The sequence below is a fragment of the Mauremys reevesii genome, linkage group 10, assembly GCF_016161935.1.
Source record: "Mauremys reevesii isolate NIE-2019 linkage group 10, ASM1616193v1, whole genome shotgun sequence".
Lineage (NCBI taxonomy): Eukaryota > Metazoa > Chordata > Testudines > Geoemydidae > Mauremys > Mauremys reevesii.
This window is the reverse complement of record NC_052632.1, coordinates 26965233-26988918: the sequence shown is the minus strand read 5'-3', so window position 1 is coordinate 26988918 and position 23686 is coordinate 26965233. Positions and strand designations below refer to the sequence as shown.

At 42.3% G+C, this 23686-nt stretch overlaps 1 protein-coding gene and 1 long non-coding RNA gene across 4 annotated transcripts in view; one reads left to right on the top strand and one right to left on the bottom strand.

Annotated features, from left to right (window-relative positions):
• Window positions 1-3800: 3800 nt before the first annotated feature.
• LOC120373567 lies at window positions 3801-18746 on the bottom strand. Of its 3 annotated transcripts, none has more exons than XM_039492196.1 (9): window positions 18647-18746; window positions 14620-14973; window positions 11478-11945; window positions 8617-8721; window positions 8506-8530; window positions 8361-8395; window positions 7463-7654; window positions 7405-7429; window positions 3801-5820 (listed from the first exon to the last, which is right to left on the bottom strand). In XM_039492196.1, exons 1-7 carry the CDS (start codon window positions 18687-18689, stop codon window positions 7476-7478), a joined length of 1209 nt encoding a protein of 402 aa, XP_039348130.1. In that variant the 5' UTR covers window positions 18690-18746; the 3' UTR covers window positions 3801-5820; window positions 7405-7429; window positions 7463-7475. The 3 variants fall into 3 exon arrangements, with proteins under 3 accessions (XP_039348130.1, XP_039348131.1, XP_039348129.1); XM_039492197.1 differs by lacking the exon at window positions 7405-7429 and adding an exon at window positions 9318-9324 and having other exon boundaries at window positions 7468-7654; window positions 8617-8717; window positions 11910-11945; XM_039492195.1 differs by lacking the exon at window positions 7405-7429 and having other exon boundaries at window positions 7468-7654.
• Window positions 18747-19696: 950 nt separating this feature from the next.
• Window positions 19697-23686, top strand: part of LOC120373474 — a 29036-nt gene continuing 25046 nt past the window's right edge. Inside the window, exons 1-2 of the long non-coding RNA XR_005585553.1 lie at window positions 19697-20065; window positions 22673-22756. This is a non-coding gene — a long non-coding RNA (uncharacterized LOC120373474). The remainder of the gene's footprint in view (window positions 20066-22672; window positions 22757-23686) is intronic.

Genomic DNA, 23686 nt, shown 5'->3' with positions numbered 1-23686 from the left:
GAAGGTTTGGGCCCAATTCAGTGAGTCGCCCATACACATAATTTCTGTTGCACCAGATAGGGTGCAGTTCAATGCAAAAGAGTCTTCAAATTCTGTTGAAAAGAAGTTTCATCCTATTCTCATCTTGGTGGAGTGAGTCATACCCCAGATGAGTCATTGAAAAAAGGGAACTGTTTCAAAGCCATCAGGAAGCAGCAAAGCCAGCAGGAAGCGGCCAGTTAGTAACACTTCAGCAAGTTCTAGAACCTCAGCCCATCACTGGACCTCAAAATAGTTTAATACGAGGAGCCAAGCAGTAGCTTCCTGTTCAGATAAAAAAACCAAGACATGGAGGGAATCAATTTATAAAACCAAACTGCATCATCAGCAAAGCCACAAAGAGAACCCAGTTGTTCTGACTCCCAGGCCTCTGCACAACCACATTGCTTTTGATTCTTCCATTTCTTTGAATCCATTAATCTGTGAGGTGACTTGGGATTTCAGAGGGGGCCAGTTGGGCAGCCCATCCGGACATTCCCATCACAGGAGAAGTTGCAATGGGGCTGTCACATCACCAACTCATGGCCAGTTGTTGCTAGCAGACCCTATAATATATTGGTCCCAGAAAACAGCAGAGCAAGATGATGCTGGGGAAGCTAGTGTTCATTCAAGAACCAGACAGACCATGGAGCATCATGCAGTGAGGACTGTCCAAGGGGATCGAACAGGGAGAAAGACATGAGCATAGGACTCATGCACCGACGAGAACTTGTGAATAGTCAATTTCTCTGTTTCTCTGGTATAGCCAATATAATCCTGTTTGTGTGGGTCTGTCCACCATCCAAAGGAAAGAAACGTAAAAGTAAGAGAGTAATTGTGACACCAGCAGATGGACATGGGAAGTTAATTTCACTTTTTAAGATGAAGAGTGACAGTGCCTCACAATGGTTTGTTACAATGCTTCTTAAGAGCCTATGAACTCGTTTGTTTGCTAGCATCATATGGCAGAGCATTGTGACTGCACCTAATGACATGAGAGTTTGCTCATGTACTTCAAGAGAACTTCACGTCACTCAGTACTTTGCGGGATTAGGATCAGAATTATGGGCAACACATTTCTTGTTTAATTGTCATTTAATATAGGTATAATTTTTCATTTTCACAGGACTATGCCCATATTTCTTGTAAAATGCCAAGATTTACTTTAGAGAGACAAGGTGAGTAAGCAAGGTAATAGCCAACTTCTGGTCCAATGAAAGACATTACCTCACCCATCTTCTCTCTCCAATATCCTAGCACCAACACAACTACAACATCACTGCATACAAGATTTACTTTATAGGCCAAATTAAACATCATTTGATTTTTCTTTTGTGTTTTTATGTTTTTTCCTCTTATAAGACATTTTCATTGTCATTAAATCAAATTTGTTTTTATTTTCTGAACAGATAATATTCCTTACAATTACTATATGATTTTTAAATTCAGTACACCATGTATAATATACTTTGTATAACATATTTATTGCCTACCTTGCCATAACCTCTAGCCACCAATAAACATGAGATGGTGATGAGATAAATCTACCTCAGGCTTTCAAAGAAATATAAGTTGTTAAAAATATTTAACAAAAAAAATCTTAATCTCTTCCAGGTGGCACATCATTATTAAGATCTTGGAGTAAAGAGATAGGGCCGGATACCCAGCTCTTATATCTGGCCCATTATAGCCATATAGATATTTTTACTGTATACTCTGGAAATCCTCCTATCTTTCTTCAATTCTACTACGTACATAGATGATATCAGTTTTGTTTGTTGAATATGTGGTTTTTGGCAACATTAGTGAGGTTATAAAATGGATCTTGTGCCATTAGTTATTAAAATAACTATGTACCCTGGCCTAAGTACAAAAATTGTTACATTACCATAATGTTGTAACCAAAAGGAGCATTTCACTGGAATATGTCAATTTGTCTTTCATTTATTATACCAAAGTATTCTAAGGTCTGAAGTACCAGTTGGTGATTTTACAAAAGCTGTAGGTGAAATCCTAGCTCCACTGATGGCAAAACTTCCTTGGCAAAACAAGTAAATTCAGTTGACCCAAGAATTCACTCTCTGGCAGCTGCACAATATGTGAGCACAGAGAAGTTCAAGGATGATGCTTCAGTCTTAACTTTGAATTTTCATTCATATCAAAATCATAATTCTAAAAAATATTTGAGAGAGAAGAATTGGCTCCTTTGGTCTATTGAGAAATTCCATCTCAGAACACTGTAGCAGCAGGAAGAGCTGAAGGAATGAAGCAGGACCCTGCTTTCTAAAACTCCAAACAAACTTTAACACAACTAGAACCCTCACATTGCACCTACTGCCTGCCTGGAGCTGACAAGAGGCAGCACCCCCCACCCTCAAAAAAGAAACACTTTGTTTAAATAACCAATCTCCCGGCCTTTCTCAAACCACACCCACCTGCAACCCAGCCAACAGGAGAGGGGAAGCCCATTACAATGTATGACTGAAATTAGCACATTTGGAAATTCTCTCCCACCCCTCCATAGACATGGACAGCCCAGGATGCAGCATAACTGGTGGGGCTATGCTGCTTGTGAGGAGCTCTTGTAGGGCCTTACATTCCCTTTTATTTCCATCATAATAATCTTGCACCTACATAAGACCCAATCCTGTGACCACTTAAGAATATGTTGAACTTCACACCTTGTAAATAGTCTCTTTCCCTTCAATGAAGCTAAAATGCTTAAATTTAAGCATGTGCTTAGGTATAAGCAGGATTGAGGCTATAGACTTTACATATCCAAAGCCCAGTAAAAAGATGAATTGATTAAATCTCACAAGCCCTTTGTGAAGTGAATGAATATTAATATTGTCCACAGTAACAAACATGTCCCTGGATTCAGTTAACATTTACCTGTCAGCAACTTGAAACACTTTAACATCAATACTTTTAAGCTAGTTTATTTGCAATTTTTTCAAAGCTGTATTTGTAATATTACATACTAACACCGTTCTGTGGCTTTTATAAACCCTCTTGAAATTCACTGGTATCACATTTACAAAGGCTAATATAAACAAAACAAAAAAACATGGTACAATATGGAAATAAAAATCAGAGGTATAAAAATGCATATCATGTTCTATTCTACTTAATGTATTGTATTATTCCTAACAGTCATAGCAAAAATCCCAATGGCAGCTAGCAAAATGAATGCCTATCTTGTAGCTATGATTTGATCAGAAAGCTTTATTGCAAGGCAGTGACATCGAAGCAATACAGTCTGTCTTCATTTAGGGTTAATCCAGTTCCCATTACAGTTCAAGGGAGTCTTTTACCGACTTCAGTGACAGTTGGATATGATCCTTTTAGCACAAGAAAAATAGCAGTCACCTTTTATAGCAGTGGGGGGCAACCCATGGCACATCAGGGTGATCCGCGGGTGGGCCACAAGACAGTGGTTACATTGACCGTCTGCAGGCATGACTGCCCATGCCGCTTCCCACAGCTCCCATTGGCCGGGAACGGCGAACTGCAGCCACTGGGAGCTGCGGGGCGGCCAGGCCTGCAGACGTTCAATGTAAACATTGGCTTGCGGCCTGCCAGCAGATTACCCTGGCAGGCCACGTGCAGCCCACGGGCCACAGGTTGCCAACCACTGTTTTATAGTATTAACCATTTGGATTTGGACTAAATTCAGCCTATGATATTTGACCAATTTACCCTGTCACCAAATACAAACTATTAACAGTTGTTTAAAAAGCAACCTGGAAGTTAGAAAAACATGTAAAGATTTCCTCGTTTTCTTTCTTTCCGATTTTTTTTATAAAATTGTAGAAGGGAAGACATATTTTATATATGATTTTTTTTTAGAAAGCCATGATATTCCCATTCATATCCTTCAATTAAGTAAAAACACGAGACAGGAAGTTGGTGAATAAAGCTAAAAATTACACACACACTTCTGGGTTCCTATCACAGCAAGAGCTACTCAACCTTCCCTCGTGTGGTTAGCACAATATCATTAAAACCCCTTGGTGTGTATGGCCTTTATAGCTCAGTAGCCTGTGTAGTGCCCTTTATATAAAGGAAAACAAAGGTAGGATACAAGGAAATACTAGTTTTCACAAACATGGTGTAGAATAATCCAGCTCACATTGGTAGTGATGAAATCATTACAAATCCAAAGCCTGTCTAATAATCTAACATGACAATCGTAGGTCACAGCCTATTTTATTCCAGAATGCACCACCAAAGCCATCTGGGTGAGCTTGTAGCTATGCAATGCATCACAGTGTCCAAGTTCAGGCCCCAAGTTCCCCATACCTAGGGTAACTAGACATCTCGATATTAGGGGATTTTTCTTATACGGGCAACTATAGGCCACTCCCCCAAAAAATAAAGTGTCCCAATTTTTCACACTTGCTATCTGGTCACCCTACCCAGACCAGCAAGGGATGGGAACACTACAAGACACATAGGTGCTGGAACTAGAGATGCTCGGGGTGCTGCCACACCCCTGGCTTGAAGGAGTAGTAGTTTCCATTATATACAGGGTTTACAGTTTGGTTCAATGGTACCACCCCCCTCCCAGCACCCCTGCAAAGACATCCCATCTGAGCATCCAGAATGGAGCCAACAGACTCTTGAAAGAGGATCACTTCACTCAGTGTCAAGCTTTTGAGGTGGGCAGGGGAAAGTAAATGGAGAATATGGAAATTCCAGTGGACTGAAGATTTAAATATGCACAGAGATACAACTATCCTCTCATCCCAGCAGAGGTTCCTCTCACCTTTGTGATGACTAAAAAGGCTTATGTGAGGACACTGGCACTGGCATGGGGTCAGTGGCCAGGACATGGGCAGTCACACCTAGTGGAAGTCAGGCAGGACTAGAACAAGCACACACAGGAGCTAACTCAGCCACGAGTACATGATTTGAAGAGACACGGAACTGCTGCTGGGCTTAAGTGCTGGGCTACTGACACGTCAAACCAATCAGGCGGTGTAGTCAATCAGGCAGCCAACTACAGGGAGCTGTTTTTGTTAGGTTACTAGGAGAGTGGCCCTGCTGCTGGCTCTGATTCCTGGAACATGGTTTGTGCTGCACCTTTTCTGGGTATACATAAAGGACCCCAGTCTCCTTTCACAACATTATATCCAATGTGCCTGTTTTAAAGAAGAAAAACTTATGGTAGGGGCTAATAGTGTCCTTAATTGATTCTGCCTGTTCTAGTAATCACACCTGAGTGTGTAAGTGTCTGATCCTCCTCTCACTTATACCAATGTAAAGCAGGAATATCTCCAATGGAGCCAACAGAATTACATCACTGTAAAACTGGAGGCAAATAAAGATCTTTGTTCCTAAAGCAATCGTTCATTTATAAAGGTTTTCATACATTAGACAGGATAAGATCTATAAGGGCTTTAAAACCCTCTTCCTTCAGGGTATAGCCAACCTGTAGCTGATAGGTGTTGAGGAGAAACTTCCCCTGTGAGCAAGTTGTGCCATAATTGTCCATTATGGGGATTCTTGCATCTACTTCTGACATACCTGGTGAAGGCCACTGCCGGAGACAGGATTCTGAATGAAATGAACCAATGGTCTGAGTGTGACAATTCCTATGTTCCTCCGGTGCAAACTGTCATAGCTTCATAATGGAGCTATGAGAATTTATATCAGCAGAGGATCTGCCTCATAATATTTTGTAAGATAGATCATTGAATAGTGAAAACTGGGTAGTCAAGGCTACTATGCTGGGTTTTTTCCTCTAAAATCAGCCAAAAGCTGATAGTCATTTTCAAACCGACTTCCATTCTCCAGCTCCTTTCAAAGAAAAATAATTTCATGGTCAGTAGAGAACTTTTAGAAATAGTTTTATAGAAAGTCATATATTTCAGCATTCATTATATCTTCTGAATAACAATCTCACACTAATTTTCCTCCCAGGTGTCAGTTACAGTTTTGGCCAAGCAGTCATGCAGGCGCCCGAGCCGCGGGAGCAGCGGACCTCCCGCGGGCATTTTTGACTGCAGAGGGTCCGCTGGTTGAGCTGCGGCAGTCATGCCTGCGGGAGGTCCAGCCAAGCCGCTCCCAGTCATGCCTGAGATTTGCTAGGCACCAGCTTGTTTTGCTGGTGCCTAGAGCCGCCCCTGGGTGTCAGTTACACTGATATCAAAGCAATTGCATATGACAGAAAACTATGGGCCATTTCACTGGCAAAAGGAACAGGCTAATCAGGGAATTGTTCAACCAAGCAAACAATTGCTGGGCAAGAACAGATGCTGTGCTTCCCCAAAGGAGAGTGTAGGGTGGAGCGGGTTGGGCCATGGCCATACCATCTCTCTGTATCTTCTATTCCACTTTTTGGGCAGCTTGTGTCCCAGGAAGCAGTTCCTGCACTCAGGAGAGCACAGAGATTGCAGTTACGACAAACCGATGCACTGCTCCTTGTGCCGTTCCCTGTGCGGCAGCCACCCAGCAGGCTATCAATTGCTGGACAGTTCAGGTATCCCTCCCCCACACTGCTGTGTGCTGCTCCTGCCCTCTGTCTTGGAGCTGCTCCCGGGAGCCTCCTGCTTGCTGTGCAGGGGGTGGGGGAGATGAAGAGGGGTGCTAATGTCAGGGTGCCCCCTCCCTCCACTCCTGTACCCCTTCTCCACAGAGTAGGGGGGGGGACATGCGACAGGGCTCAGGATGGAGGGAGCTTGCAGGCAGCAGCTACTGTCTCAACAGTAGGCACATTTAGGAACTGGGGTAAAAATCTGGGGATTGGTCATGCTTTGAGCAGGGAGTTGGACTAGATAACCTCCTCTATGGTAACTTGCTGATCTACTTAAAATGGCAATGTTTAGAGTGGTATCAGCATACTTAAGGGGCAATGTGCGTGTCTGTCTCTCTCTCTCTCTCACATACACACACACACACACACGGTGTATGTCTCTGTCTCTCTCTGCCATGCTGTCTCTCCTCCTTCCATTCATGCTGCCTTGTAGAGTGTGAGGCTACATTAACAACATGTTAATCCTTGAGGGCTCAGCCAAAGTGCTAGTTCATCATTTAGCAGGAAGACATTCCCTGGGAAATATCCCTCCCTCTTCCACTCTCTGACTGCACCACCTCAACAAAGCTTCACAATCATCATTGCTGTGTACAGTATTAAACTGTTTAAAACTTATACTGTGTGTGTGTGTGTGTGTGTGTGTACACACACACACAGAGTCTTTTGTCTGGTGAAAAAAAATCCCTGGAACCTATCCCCCCTCACCATTTACATTAATTCTTCTGGGGAAATTGGATTTGCTTAACATCATTTCAATTAAAATAGCATTTTTCAGGAACATAACTACAATTTAAGCGAAGAGTTACTGTACTCATATAGCCCCTATTAGTTATACTAGTGTGACTAACCTGGGTGGTTCTATTTGCAATGTCATTTGTCAAAAATAACACTTCCTCTTACAAGTCACTTACAGGAACAGCTATTGTGGCACCACTCCATAGACTGTATGTATTTCATCTCCTGGCCCCTTGCCAGATGCTGCAGTATTATCCACTGTACAATAGGCTGAATTTGGATCCTCATATGGGCTCGTTGCAAGTGAATACAACACTTCATTTCTTTGAAAGTCTTTACTGCTGCTCACTGCGTATGGGGAACCTATAAAACAATTACTCTACATCAAAGAGTTTACTCTGCATCACAGAATTAAAATAAAACATCAACTAAAATAAATCAACTACATAAAATAGTAATTATATCCCTTTGAAAAGGATGTTAAATAAATTCTCCTCTCCTACCTCCAAATAATAGAATTTGACTCCATTCTATTCAGCCCAGAATTAAGACCTGTGTTGGTTACTGTCTATAGTACCCCACCTCTAGTAGCTAGGAAAACGATTCAGAATCACTTAGCTGCTAGGTTCGGCTATGGCCTCAGCACTGTTCTGTCAGAACACACAAACACTGATAACATATGACTCCATCTTAGCACCCCAGAGAGAGCAAGAAGCATTGTTCTATTCGTTTTACTCAGGAGAAACTGAGCCACAGAGAGATTCCTTAACTTGCCCAAGGGCATAGGGACAGGATGTATGTGAGAGAGACAAGAATTTAACTGAGATCACCCATATCCTATTCCAGTGCCTTAATTGCAAGACCATCCTCCCTAAAGAATAACTGTCTACTGAACCAAAACTAATTTGATTAACAAAAAGTTACTGGTCAAAAAAAGCATTGGCAATATCTGAAGTTTAAAAACTTAATACCATGCACAGACAGTCTAAGAAATCCATAGTACACAATTCTCAAAATGTGCTAAGAGGACAATCATTTCAAAAAGTTTTATCAAAAATGTAATGCTCACATTCATCTCCAGAAATTTCAAGAGCAGCCTGAGCTCTAAAATAAAAAGATAAGGGAAGAATCTATTTAGTCATTTCTATCAATTGGAAAAAACATTTTAAAAATTATACTAATATTTCATTGGTTATGTCCATTCAAGGCCGTACCTGGGAAGTTGTGCAGATGGCTTTCCTGTAACAGATAAATAAAACACACTGTAAAGTTTTAACAGTTAAAATATTCCTGCAGATCTTACTTACTAATTTTACTTTTCCTACCTTTTGATTTGATTTTCTTTTTATAGATCAGCCATACTATCCCACTGATGATAATAATCCCTACGATCAATCCAGTGGTGACATACAATGGCACGGAAGCACTGGCTAAAGAGAGGACCAGGGTTAGTTAATCTTGAAAATGTAACCCGATGCTGGGAAAAACACTTTACTATCACCTTTATTATATGGATAGTGCTTTTCAAGTGATCAAAAAATGTTTAACAACTATGTGAATAATACACATTCAGCAACCCATTAACGTGGATGATTCCGGGATACAGTATGCTAGGATTGGTAATAAAAGCAGCAGATAACTTGATTTCTGTAAGCTAATTTTTCTTATGAGAAAATATTGCAATATTCTACTGTAATGATGCAACACAATTTATGTTACAGTAGCAATACTGCAGTGCCTAGTGAGATAACTGGAGAATACTGTAGTATTATAATGGGTTAATGCAGCACAACTGTAAAGCATAAATGCTGAGGTTCACATTTTTAAAGGGGCTTAAAACTGTCCTCCATTTTTGTGTCCACAGTCATTTGCAGGTACAAATGTTGGACTCAACTGTGTTTTGCCAAGAGCCCTGAAAAAGCCACAGACTGCCTCCAGGTCTTCCCCTAGCCCTGCACTAAGTCTACACCTGGTGCAGGGTATTTCTTGCAGTTCACTGTCTAGTATAGCTCGCCAATGTGTTGGGGAGGCAGAGCCAAGAATCTGTGCATTCTATGCCCATTTTAATTCACCTGCTTATGGAGAGGAGCCGGGGGTGGTAGTGGTGAGTGTAGAATCTCTACAGAGCCTTCTGTCATCCCCACACTGCAATCCATGGTTTGCCTTACATCCCTTTACTGCTCTGCAAACCTGACTTTGATTTTATCCTATAGCAATTAGGGGCGACATCCTGTCTCCATTGAAGTCAATGGGATATTTGCCATTAACTTAATGGGGCTAGGATTTCATGATCTCTGGCTATGTGTTATGCTGGCACAAGCCGGTGACAAGACCTTGAAACAGTGTCATTTCAAAAAATGAATTCTAGACTGTAAACTCCTTTGGACAAATGGGGAACTGAGGTCAGAGGTATTAGGGACTAAAAATCCACTAATTTTCCATCCCCCATTTGAGATGCCTAGGACCTGCTATTGCATAGAACTTAGCATTCTATACCACTTTATGTGTTCACTCCCAATGACTGAAGTTGCAGCTGCTAGTGCTCAGCACTTTTGCAAATCAGACCCCACAGCCTCAAGTCAGCAACCTTAGTACTGGCATCTCCCAACTTTGGAGTGCTTGACTCTGCAATCTTAATGCTCTTTTAATGTGTGTGGAGGGAGCATGTAATTTACTATTTTCTTAAGAAAGCAAACTGAAAAAACAGAAATTCTATTATGTGACATCATATTGATATCCACTGGGTCATTGGAAGGGTTGGGACATTTAGATCCACCACAAAGATGTATGCCACGTAAGCTAACATTGACACTGATAGCAGTAGTAGGTTGTCATGTGGATCAGCGCTAGAGGGGGACAGGACACCTTCCCTGTGAGTTTCACAGATATTTGCTGACAGCAGAGGAATGGTGAGACTCAGGAATCTTGACGTCCATGCCAGGCTATGGAGTGGGTGGCTCTAGCAGGCATGGACTCTTCTGTCCAATCTCCTCCCAGCATGACCCCTTTTGCCTCATCCTCTCAAACCTGTCCTTGTCCCAGTCCTGTCTCTTCCCCATCCCAGTCCTGTTCTCCTTGCCTACCCTAATTGCAGTCACCAGTCCTCTTCCCAATGCTTGCCTACAGTCTCCCCTTCCTGCACTCATCTTCTCCAGCCCCACTGCTTCCCAGTCCCATTCTCCCTCCCTGGGCTCTTTGTCTAATCGCAGCATGTTCCCCATCCCGGCTACTTAGCCCACTATTTTTTGCCCAGCCATTCCCACTTCTTTCCCCACACCCCACACATCCTCGCTCATCAGATCTCTGACCCTCCCCTTTCCTCCTCCCCCCATCTCACTGCTTCTCAGTGCCAGGCACCTTGGCCTGCCAATACCAATCTCTTCCCAGTTCTTCATCTGAGCTCAGTGTCCCCCACCACCTACTGGCTTCTAGCGTCCTTCCCACCCCCACCCCCAACACACACACACACTTCTGTCTCCAGCTCTCAGTCCCAGTCTCCCTCACCCCAGCTCCCAGCCCCAGTTTCCCTCTTCTGCCACCCCTATCCACTAGCCTCCTGCATTCAGTCTCCCCCACCAAACTCCTTGTCACACTCTGCTCTCTCCACCCTCCCACCACTGGATGGCTGGCTTCTACCATCTCTTCATTCCCCCTCCTCCACAAAGCCTGGGCCCAGCAGGGATGTCACTGGGAGCACAGAAGTTCAGTCTCAGTTCAATTGCTTGGAACTGGACACAGCATGGCTAACAGCACCCCAGACCTGCAATTGCAGGGAACATCCCACACAGCACTGGGCTGGAGCACTGGGGAATTTAGTGGCTGAAATCTAAGAAGTGTTTACTGAGCATCTGTGCACTGTGATTTTTAAAGGCTTATAACTTGGCCAAATTTGGGCAGACTTTCATGGGCATGGTAAAAGGGACACCAGTAACATGAAGGCTGCTCTCCTGCCAGATGGCAAGTCCCTATTCCAAAGCAAGGGGCACTAGATCTGTTCAAAGAAAATGTCACCAGAATTTTTAACATGGGCAATACAGCATATTTTTCCATGGAATGTTCTCAAAAATGGCCGAACCATTTTCCCTGAAGTTTTCCCAGCATGGAAAATTTTATCCCACATAGCAAAAGTTTGGCAAAATTATAAGCAACTCTGGTACCAACCCCAACTACAAAACTTCTGACTTACATGGAATGGCTCGATTCCTCACTTCTATAGAAAGTATCAGAGGGGTAGCCGTGTTAGTCTGGATCTTTGCTGCTTCTATAGAAAGGTTATTTGCAATCTTCCACACATGTTTTCCTCCTGACCAGGTATTTACAACACATAAATAAGTTCCACTATCAGAGTCAGTAACATTCAAGATAGTTATATTGTGGACTACATGTTTCTCATCTGAATCTAAGCTTGTATAGTTCAATAGTCGTCCTTCGATCATCTCATCAATACAGCAATGTGTATTATACGAGAAACTATATGGCTCTCTTGCAGCAGAAAACAGGCATTTGCTTGTTTCTGTATATTTGATCCAATATATAACAAATGATTGTCCTCCTTGCTTCATTTGAAAGTCACACGAGAGAGTGATGTTACTTTCTTCTACTACTAAATGATTATTGTGTGATTTTGCCGGAATGGTCTCAAATGTCTCCTTATCTGCAATACAGAATGAAACAAACACAAAAGATATGACAAACATGCACTGTAACATGTTATATCATGCTTTGCCTTTGAAAGGATTCTTAGAAGTTTGAAAATTTTCCAATAAAAACATCATCTCAGATACAGAATTCAGTGCAAAAACATTGTTTTGTTTCTATTTAGAGTGGGGGGAAGTGTTCTATTTTAATGAACAATTTACAAAGCATTTTTACATTAACAGGTGCAAATACCTACTGTACTATGGCTAGAAGTCAGCTATTTTAAATAGCCATTTGGGGCCCGACCCTGTGAGGTCTCAATTCCTTCTGCGAAGTTGCCAACACCTGCACATTCCATTGAAATTGAAGGTGCTCAGCTCCTCACAGAAGGTTCTCAGCACTGCATGTTCAGTCCATTGGTGGTTATCAAAATAATAATTCATGGGCTGGACCAGCTGTCTACTGGCACCACAGAAGTGGGACATGCTCCTAGAGGTACTAACTATGCTACTCCTCCTACAGATACATGTCCAGTTTCACTGAGAAAACCTCTGGGACTTAGAAACACATGAAGGAATTCTTCCACTCTACTCTGCACTGATATGGCCTCAACTGAAGTATTGCATCCAGTTCTGGGTGCCACATTTCAGGAAAGATGTGGACAAATTGGAGAAAGTCCAGAGAAGAGCAAAAAAATGATTAAAGGTCTAGAAAACATGACCTATGAGGGAAGATTGAAAAAAAAATGGGTTTGTTTAGTCTGAAGAAGAGAAGACTAAGAGGGGACATGATAATAGTTTTCAAGTACATAGAAGGTAGTTACAAGGAGGAGGCTGAAAAGTTGTTCTCCTTAATCTCTGAGGTTAAGACAAGAAGCAATGGGCTTAAATTACAGCAGGGGTGGTTTAGGATGGACATTAGGAAAAACTTCCTAACTGTCTGGGTAGTTAAGCACTGGAATAAATTGCCAAGGGAGGCTGTGGTATCTCCGTTATTGGAGGTTTTTAAGAACAGGTTAGACAAACACCTGTCAGGAATGGTCTAGTTATTATTTAATCCTGCCTTGAGTGCAGGGAACTGAACTAGATGATTTTTTATTGAGGGCCCTTAGGGCCTACACATCTATAATTCTATGATAACATCTGGGAAACTACATTCTCACACTGCAGTATACAAATGTTGTCATTTCTGCTGCCTGGTTCAGGGTTTGCCCTGGCCTAAGTGCTGATAGTATCAGCTACAAGATACATTATTAGACAAATGGCTGAAAAAATGTGAAATTGTGAAACAGCTATTAAAGATTACATATTTTCTGAATAAAGTAGTTGAAGTGCAGTGTATATTTAATAGGACATTCAGAGAGCAGTCATTTTTAATATGTGCATGAACACATTTAAAAACAACAATGGCCTGTAGAGTGAGATTCTGCAGCATTTATAAGGTCAAATTTTCAACTAACCTCAGATCAGGCTCCAAATTGCAGACACAACATTTACTGTATACTTGTTATGGGTGCTCGACAAATATTTGAACACACAAATTTGGTACTTAGGTGCCTTGTCTGCACAAATAGTTGTTTGCATGTGCAAAATAGGCACAAACCCAATGTTGTGCTTATGATCGATTGAAAGCTTAAAACATTAGAGGTAAGATTCTGTGCTGTGGCCCTAGATGCACAGAACAAAACTCACAACCCAGGTGGAGAGGGGCTAAGGTAGCTTTAAACAGCCCTCAGTACAATTTAGGCAGCCCTGAGGGACAACTGCTCTGAATTTAAGCAGTGCTGCATTCTGCAGCCTGGCCCCAAGCCATACCTGTTATGTCAGGAGTTGCAAGAGTGTTGTTGAAAGGACAGTCTGCTGCTGTCTTTCTTAGTTCCTGTGCCAAAGGGAAATTCTACCCAGACCAGATGCTGATTTTAGAAACCCTTTAGCCCATTTACCCAGCCAGAGCATGGTTGAGAATCTCACTCTATGGGAAGAAATTCAAAGAGCAAGGCACAATACTGGGCATTAGTGTTTTACAATCTGTGAGCTAGATACTCAGCTTGCATGAATCAATGTAGTCCCATGGCCCACCATGTACAAGGATCCCTTCGCCTACCAACTGTAAAGTAGAAAGGTGGCAGGTAAACTGTACCTGCGTCACTACAAAAGAGTGTTTTTAGGGGGAAGTGAAGAGCAACTTATTCAGCTAAAATCAGTGGGAATTTGTCCAAAAAAGGGCTGAGCGAAAACTGAATAAAGGCGTCATGAGTAGGCCTTTGAGTTGAGTAGGCCTTTGAGTTGGAATGCATCTAAATAACAGGATAAGTAGACTTAGTATGGCAAAAAGTGCAGATTTTCAATGACCACCCACCCAATATTTGTTTTAATTTATTTTCTTTTTTAACAACTTCCACTTTTGTTCACCACTTTACGCAGCCTAGTTCAGATGCCTAATTCATTCAAAGCCAAATTCAGTCATCCTCACTCATATAACACCACCTCCATAAGTGTTCCTTTTTTAAGTCAAGGGAACACTGGTGGAGAATAGTATTATTCACTGTAAGTAAAAGGAGCAGAATCTGGTCCTCAGTCCTGAATTCTCTAAATAAGCTCCTCTTAAACTCACTAACTCCCTTTCTGGACTCTCAGCTCTAGAATTTATTAATAAAAATAAACTTCCTCCCCCACAAGAAAAGCACTCACCTGCAGTCAGGTTTATCATCACCACAATAAAAAAGTTATAATGTCTGCAGAGAGTCACATTGGTAAAAAGTGGGCAAGTCTGTGATGTTCCAGTATTTGTAAATTGCTCACATGCAAATACCCCACCAGCTTTGGAAGCAGAAGTTGATAATCGGTTTGTACACTTTGTTTTATCAGAGCGTTTGTTTGATCCATTGATTACTTTGGGCAGTTGATTACTGCAGTTGATTACTTGGAATTGTTGCAGAGATTCTTCAGCTTCATACCAAACTGTTTCCTTCTTCCCATTAGCCAGTGTTCCATTGCACGTAAGTGTGAAATTTCCATTTTCATGAAGATGAAAGAAAGTCTCACCTGTTAAAAATACATAAATGGTTAATGATGTAAAATGATTCAGAAATCATCTTACAAATAATACTGTAAAGGAAGTGCTGCAGGATATAAGCAGCATTAAGGGCCCAATCCTGAGAGCTTGTGTGCTTCTGGGATGCTGCTGTGTTTCTCCTGGGTCATGCTGAACATCCTCCCCTTGCCATCAGCAGAAGCTCAGGGCTCTGAGCACTTCCTATCACACCCACAGCACTTTGTAGGATCTAGTACTAAGAGCACAGATCTGGAATTTTATACTTGGACCTTGCAGAATGAGCAGAATATTGCACAGATAATAGTGAATGCTGATCAAAGTACATTGCTTAAGCCTTGACATTGGCTTTTGTTTTAAAAGGTGTTTTTGTGGCCATTTCTGACCATGAGAATTACAGCAAAGAGAGTTCAAAAGAAGAAAAGAGAGTACAAATATGTATTTTTGTACTAACAATTCCCATATTTATTAATTCCCTTGGCCAATGGCAAATCACAAGCAGCCATGGCGCAAAACTGCAGTTTTAACTTAGAAAATCTGGCCCTTGCTAGTTAACTTTCAGCAAACTACATAAAGATTAAGTCCCCGACCCTGAGAACATTTGTGTATATGAACAGTTCCAAAATTCAGTGGGACTATTCACATGCATAAAGTTACTCACATGCCATTACTGGTTACAGAATTGGGGCCTACATGTGAATTACAAAGGCTTTATGAGGCATGTGTCGAAGAGACACTGTCATCACGATCATGCCGCCAATCCTCTTTACTACATATTTTTAGAGTTATTATAAAATATTTCCATTTTGGTGAAATGCAACAAAAAAACTGTGCATGAGCTCCTCTGGCTGGTCTGCTGCAAAAAATTAAGCATACTTAGAGCTATGTTAATATAAGCATAGATGATGGTAAGTAAATCGACAAAGCATTTTAGCTTTGGTATTTTCACTGCTTTTTCCATACCGTACTGAATAAATTGGGGTTTAGAACCAGAGCTAGTTGAAAGATAGGGAAATATATTCCACTTTTTTTCAATCAAAATTTCATATTTTGATTAGGACGTTCTGAAAATATTCATAACATTTTATTTCCAGGTTTTTTTATCCATTGATATTCAAAATTTTGATGTAAAATTTTATCAGAATTTGAATTTTGTCAAATTTTGACCAGCAAAGTTGAGGACATGGAATCTGGAAGTGTCAATACTTGTCCAAACTACAAAAGCCCCAACAAGCCCTGCAGTCCTCTGTCCCCGCAGCATCCTTCTGCCATGAGCAGACCCTGTGACAGACTCTCCCTTCAATAGACCATGAGCTCTGCAACCCGCTCTATTGTTCTCTTTCTGAACAGAGTGAAGGGCAGGTGGACTTTCCAGGGCCTATTCTCTTCCTCCCACAACAGGATGGTGCCCCAATGGGACTTTTCCCCCCTTATAAAGTAGTTCCCTTTCATAGGAGAGTCCTTGCCACAAAGACCTAAAAAAATTACTTAAAATAGCTTCTGTTGGATCTCTTGGGGTAGATTTAGCCATTCGGGGTATGATTAATTTGATCCAGCCCTATGATATTTTGTTGATGCTGTATCTTGAACTGGTTATTGGGGTGTTTATTGTATGAATGTATTAATTTAGCTTAATAAGGCCGTTGTTAGGATACGTACTCAATAAGAAGAAAACAATGGCTCAAGACAGTCACATGTGTGCAGTCACTTGACAGCTGTTAAGGGACAAGACCTTTGATGATTCTACCTCCACCTCAGGACAATCTACAAACCTGGTTCTGACTAGAAACTTTTCCAACATTACGCGATTTTACAATCAGCTGTGGACACATGATACACAATATATCCCATGTATACTTTCAAGAGCAAAATTAGAGGTTAACAGTTAATATATCTTTTTTCTCCTGCTCAGTTGTGGTGGGACCTTGGCTAGCACAAAGCTGTGTTTGAAGCTCAGTTACGCACATACTGATGGAAAAAATATTTTTGTACCAAAAAAAAAAAAAAGGAAGCACTGGTCACAGTCACATTCAGAACTTCTGTGTATATTTTTAAGACCCAGTCCTGCTCCCTTAGAAGTCTATGGGAATCTTAGATTTCACCAGTAGCAGGTTTAAGCCCATATTCAATTAAATAAATAAATAGAGCTGAATGCAATGTCTAACTTTCTCTTTGAAAATTTCCTTAGCAAAATGGAAATTGGTGACCTAATATATTAGCACTGTGCTAGCTAACTGAGGGCCAGACTCTGTGACCCTTATCACTGTGAGTAGTAAGTAAGGTGCTACCCCTTCTGAGTAATGGAGGCATGATCTGGCCACAAACATAAAGAAAATTGCTACCCTAAAAAGTGACTCAGATTTGCTTAGTGCAATAGTCTATGAAATACTTCACCAAGTGCAATGTAAAATGTTATTGCCACTTGACAAAACTGAAGAAAGAGTTCACGCTGATTTCTTTGCTTTTGTTGCAAAAGTGTTCCCACAGACCCTGGTGTAGCCATAGATTCATTGCCTCCCAGGGCTGTTCCTGGATCTATTGCTCGGGAATAGAGTTCTGGGAACCACCGGTAAAAACTCCCCAGTCCCAGTTAACTTTGCCACCATCTATGTGCACTTTTGAAACATTCCCCTAACCCTCTCCATCCGTATTTCACACAAATGCACTTTCCAGACATCTCTAATGCCCCTCCCCACTACCCAGTCCATTTATTGGTTGAGAAAATAACCTTTTACCACATTTTAAAAGTCAGTAACTATAGCTTGCAATCAGGAATACTTCTTGTTGAATTATTAATAATATTAGAAATAATTCATATTAACACAGGAGACCACCAGCCACTAATTTAACCATAAATTCCTTATTAAGTCCAAAGGCCAAATAGTATTTTAACATGCCTCTAAACATGCCTGTCAGCCTTGAAATAAGCAGTCACTACGCCCAATACAGTAACAAAGTATTCATAAGCATGCGATCACTTACAAATAGGCCAGACCTAGGGAAAACCATCTAGTCCTGCTGTGCACAAGCATGATCAGGTGGTAGGGTGTGACAAAGAACCCCCAAATATATAACTCTTTTTATACCCTTCAGAAAACAAATGATGCCACAGCCACTCATCACATTAGCTAATGGCCAATTTGAGACAGTTCACACTAATTTTCAATTTTAATCCAGATATGATTTACAGCCTGCTTTCTCCCAAGATCTTTGCTCTTTAACTCTTCTCCTCCCCCCTACTGTCCAACAGCTTTTTCATTGCACTTGGGTTCACCCAGGCTTTACTTTTAAGATCAAATTGGTATGTGGGGTGGAAAGGTCCAGGCTGGCTCCTTTGCCTTATTTAAAACCATCTGCAGTCAACCCTGTCAGTCAGAGGCATTCTTTTTAGAAATTTCCTTATCTCATTAATTATTTTTTGAACCAGCCATCCTCCCTACTCCATGTCTTCTGGCCTTATTATTTTCAACGCTTTCCTTCTATTTGCTAGTCAGGGCCTTTCTTTATAACACAATCTATTCTTAACCAAACTTAAAACAACTCTAATTCATCAATTTCATATTTATGCTACACTTCAGTACGTGTTTAGATTAAACATCCCAGAAAATGAACTAAGAAAGTGAGATATGCATAGAAATGAGCAATTTTTCTTAATAGGAAACATACCAGTAATTCGTCCTAGAAAAGCCAGGATCACCAAAAAATACATTCTTCTGGGAGGAAGGGTTGCAAAGGTTTCCTCTTCTTGGTTTTGTCTCTAATTCTAAAAAATTTCTTGTGAAAAGAGAGGAAAGCGGAAGTTCAGTGACCACAGCAAAAAGTAACAGGAAACAGATAATGAGAATTACAACACTGCCTAACTGCAAGATATGCTGTTTATTTTAGAGTTGGAGACACTTTCAGCACAAACAAGCCTACTGTCATTCAGTGATGACACAGGTAATTTATACCTTGGTAAATAAAGTCCAAAGACTAGAGGCTCTTAGGCAGTAGGAGAAAGTCTTCCCTAGAAAAGAAAGTCTGAGGTACCCACAATAATTTGCGATCCCCTACCCATATCAGTGGTGTGACTCCTGCAGTGTACCAGGATAGTGTAGGCCTCACTCAGTGGACAAATGTCAGATGAAATGGAAGCTATTTTAGCCTCGAACCTATCAGGGATTCCTTTGGGCCTGAGCCATCATCTGAAAAGCAGCCCCATAAGGTATCTGAATCAAAGATGCCGCAGTCACTGAGTCACTAGCTGGTCCTTCTTCCATGCCCCAAGGAAGACATCCAGACAGAAAACACCATTCAGGGAACAGAGACCACGTGAGGGCAGAAAGACTCCTTCATAAGCCTCCACTGCCTCCACAAGGGTAGTGGGTGTGAAAATCAGAAGAGAAGGTGAGTAGGGCATGTGAACAGGCGGTGTATGCCACTTCAGCTCGTTTTGCACAAACTGCTGCATTGGTCCTTTTACATTTAAGGGGCAAGGTGATACCACCAGTTTGTGAGAAGTAACATGACTTTATTCCCGTCCAATAAATGGAATTAATTCTTCTAATCAAAAATCTGTTTGTCTTGTCTTCAGAAATGCGAGCTCTTCGAGGGGAGCTAGAAAAAACACAGTCTGTCTAACCAAGTTGTGCTGAGGGTAGACGGACATCCCAGGTAGTTCCCTAATCCACTGTCAGTAAGTATGTCAGCTTGTCTGGGCAGTAGGGATGGCTGGGAAGTCTTGTCAAGGTCCCCTGGAGTTCTGTTGGGGGTTGTCTTAGACTGGGTGTTGTTGGGTTTTGTTTGTTTGTTTGTTTTTTTGGAGCTTGAAGCCTCAAGAAGCAGCAGGCTGAAGCTGAAGAATGGAAGCTGCTTGAAAAGAAGACTGGAACAACCTAGAAAGCAGCTACCTGAAAAAGCAGCAGCAGTAGAATTCCGAGGTTGCCTTGGCACCAAGGAGCTACCTTGCCAGCAGCAACAGGAGAGCAGTAACCGCCACTGCATCCGCGGCAGAAGAGCAACAGCGCAACTGTGGCAGCCACTCTCTGGGATCGGACAGTACAGAAGGACCAATAGAGGAACTGGAGGAAAATTTAAATAAGGAGCGTATGTCTGATCTTTTCTATCTATTATTTAAGAGTGTATGGGTTTGTCTGTGAATAAAGCTGGATGCCTGCTTCTTGAATGAGATCTCTGCTACCCATCCTGTGACTGGCTGATCACCGGATGTTACAACTCACAGGATCTTAAATGTCAGGTGTTAAATGTTAATTGTCATGTGTTAAGTATTAATGTTCATGTAAAGTAAATGTTTTAATCTGTGCATGCAGTAATGGTTTCTCATATGTGTATATAGGGGCTGCATATACTGCATTGTATTAAGTACGAGGTTAAATTATATCATCAAGACTAAAAGCCTTTATGGATACAGGACCTCTATATGCTCGTTACACTGAAACTGCTGTATTTCTTGTATGTGTTAAGATATCCTATGTAGTCCGTGTCTTTTATTTTATTGCACTGCTCTAATTCTTTAATGTAATTCTATTGCATTTTACTATGCTCTATGTATCCTTGCTTGCTTCGTTTACTACATTGTAACCACTTATTTCCTTTAAATAAATAATTATTTTGCTTTTGAAGAGTTACTACTTGTGTGTTCATCCTAGAGCAGAAGGCTGTATCCCTGTCCTTTCAGAGGTCAGCAAGACTAGCCTGCTCTGGGGAGCCCTCTGCAGGTCAGAGACAAGCCCCCTGGTAACACACTGGCAATTCCTTTAGGGCGAGCCACAATCTTGTTTACACCCTTTGTTAAAATTAGACAAACTTGTAAGTAACTTAATTAGTGTCTAAAGTTTTGGGTAACAAAGCCTCCCCCTGCTGCCGGAAGTCCTGTAGTGCTATGAAAACCTCCCCGTACTGCCAGAAGACATTGTAGCGCTATGGAAGCTTCCCCAGACCTCCACATGCCATCATAGTGATAGGAAAACCTCCCTGTACCATCAGAAGCCATCATAGCACTGTGAAAGCCTCCCAGGGCCGTCCTTACAGATACACAGCATATGCAGCAGTGTAGGGCATCCCAAAACTGGGGGCACCATTCCCCTCCCTAGAATCCTCTCTTCTCCGGCCCCTCCCCCACACTGGGCCAGCAGGTTTTTCCCAGCCCGGCCCCCTCCCTCCTCAGCTGGCCAGCTGAGGACTCCATCCTCCAGCTCTGCCCTCCCAGCGCCGGGGAGCCCAGAGCGGTGTGGCGGGTTACTGGCAGCACCATCCACCCCTGGATGAACAGAATGGGCATACCACTCCATTGACACAGGTAATGCTCGCCCAATTAGAGCCCAACTCTACCAGATGGCTCTACAAGCCAGAACCACAATAGAAAGGGAGATCAAGGACATGTTACAGATGTGTGTAATCCACCCCTCTGAGAGTGTATGGGCCTCACTTTTGTGTGGACTACTGTAAGCTAAATTCTGTAACTCGCCCAGAAAACTATCCAATGCCATGCACAGATGAGCTATTGGAGAAACTGGGACATGCCCAGTTCATCTCCACCTTAGACTTAACTAAGGGGTATGGTCAAGTGCCACTAGATGCCCCAGGCAAGGAAAGTTCAGCCTTCCTCACCCATGTAGGGTTGTATGAATTTAATGTGCTCCCTTTTGGACTGCAAAATGCACCCGCCACCTTCCAGAAACTAGTAGATAATCTTCTGGCTGGATCTGGGGAATTTGTAGTCACCTATCTTGCCGATGTGGCTATATTCTCAGATTCATGAGCAGAACACCTGGAACAGCTCCAAGCTGTCTTCCAGAAGATAAGGGAGGGAGGGAGGATTAACCATTAAGGCCAAAAAATGTCAAGTAGGCCTAAACAAGGTAATGTACCTTGGACACCACGTGAGTCAAGGTACTATCAACCCCCTACAGGCTAAGGTAAATGCTATCCAAAATTGGCCTGTCCCTAAGTCAAAAAAGCAGATCCAATCCTTCTTGGGCTTGGCCGGGTATTACCGATGATTTGTACCACACTACAGCCAAATTGCCACCCCACTGACAGACCTAACCAGGAAAAAACACTCAAATGCAGTTCAGTGGACTGAGAAGTGTCAGAAAGCCTTTAACCAGCTTAAGGCCGCCCTTACGTCTGAAACTGAACTAAGGGCCCCAGACTTCGACCAATTGTTTGTCATAACCACAGATGCATCTGAGTGTGGTGTAGGAGCAGTTTTAATGCAGGAAGGACCAGATCAACAATTCCATCCTATCGTGCTTCTCAGCAACAACCTTTCTGAGAGGGAAAGCCACTGGTCAATCTCAAAGAAGGAATGTTACACCATTGGGTATGCTCTGAAGAAGCTATGCCCATACATTTGGTGTTTCCACCTGCAGACTGACCAAGCTTCACTGAAGTGGCATCACTCAGTCAAAGAAACAAACAAAAAACTTCTTTGGTGGAGTTTAGCTCTTCAAGACTTTGATTTTGAAATACAACACATTTCAGGAGTCTCTAACAAAGTGGCTGATGCACTCTCCCAGGAAGGTTTCCCAGAATCAGCTGGGTAAAAATGTCCCTGCATTCTAAGTCATTGTAGTCCTTGAAATGTAAAAAGTACTGTTTAGTTCTTCATGTAAGTGAAATTAGAGGTGAAAATCTTTAGTGAAATTAGAGGTGCATATATCTTATTGACTCTGTGTCCTAAATCTACAGGAAAAATCCCAGTCTATGTGGACCCGACCTGAACCAGACTGGCCAGCACCATCTGTGATTTGGGGGGCATGTGATAAATGAAGGGTGAGGGTAGCTCCCTTTTAGAGACATGTAGCCAGACAGTTAGCTATGAAGTCCCTCTTGATGGCTGTTCTCTACTTGCTTTACCTGTAAAGGGTTAACAAAGTCCCTCAGGTAAAGGAAAGGGACTGGGCACCTGACCAAAAGAGCCAATGGGAGGTCTAGAACTTTTTAAAATGAGGAAAAATCTTCCCCTTTCTCTCTGTTGTTCTCTGGGAAAGAGGGCAACGGGGAGCAGTTATGCTCTGAGAAGCTTTAAGCCAGGTAGGATCATAAATCATCAGATCATACCTTGAAACTCCCAAATGTGTAAGTAGATCAGGAATGTTTAGAAAGAAAGATTGAATTGTTCAAGTCCAATAATCTGGATGAACCCTTCCGTTACCCGGGGTTCTTTCAACCCAAAGCTCTTGGTAACTTTTACTCTGTGCGAGGAGGTGTCAGGAAATAAATCAGGGACACACGGCCGTCCGACCAATAGATGGCTGGCACAAACAGGACAACACAAGAGTGCTTTCACTTAAAGCTAAACTTTACTTAGTCTCAAGCATTTACACACATCCACAACAAGTTAGTAAAACACCCCCGACCCTTGATAATTACCAAAGCTGAGTGTGGCTCTCGAGTACACAGCGGTAGGCTTCCGGTGGCCAAATCTTCCGTCTGCTGGTGGGGACCACAAGATGTATCCAGAGGGCGAGTCCAAAAAGAGGCTCCCGCTGCCTCTACTGCCCTGGGCCCTTTAAATAGCCGCTGGAGCCCCACCGCTACTCCAAGGCTCCAGGGGTTATTTAAAGGGCCCAGGACTCCCCTGCTTCTACCACCCCGACCCTTTAAATAGCCACTGGAGCCCTGGAGTAGCGGTGGGGCTCCAGCGGCTATTTAAAGGGCCCAGGACAGTAGAGGCAGCAGGAGCCCCGGGCCTTTAAATAG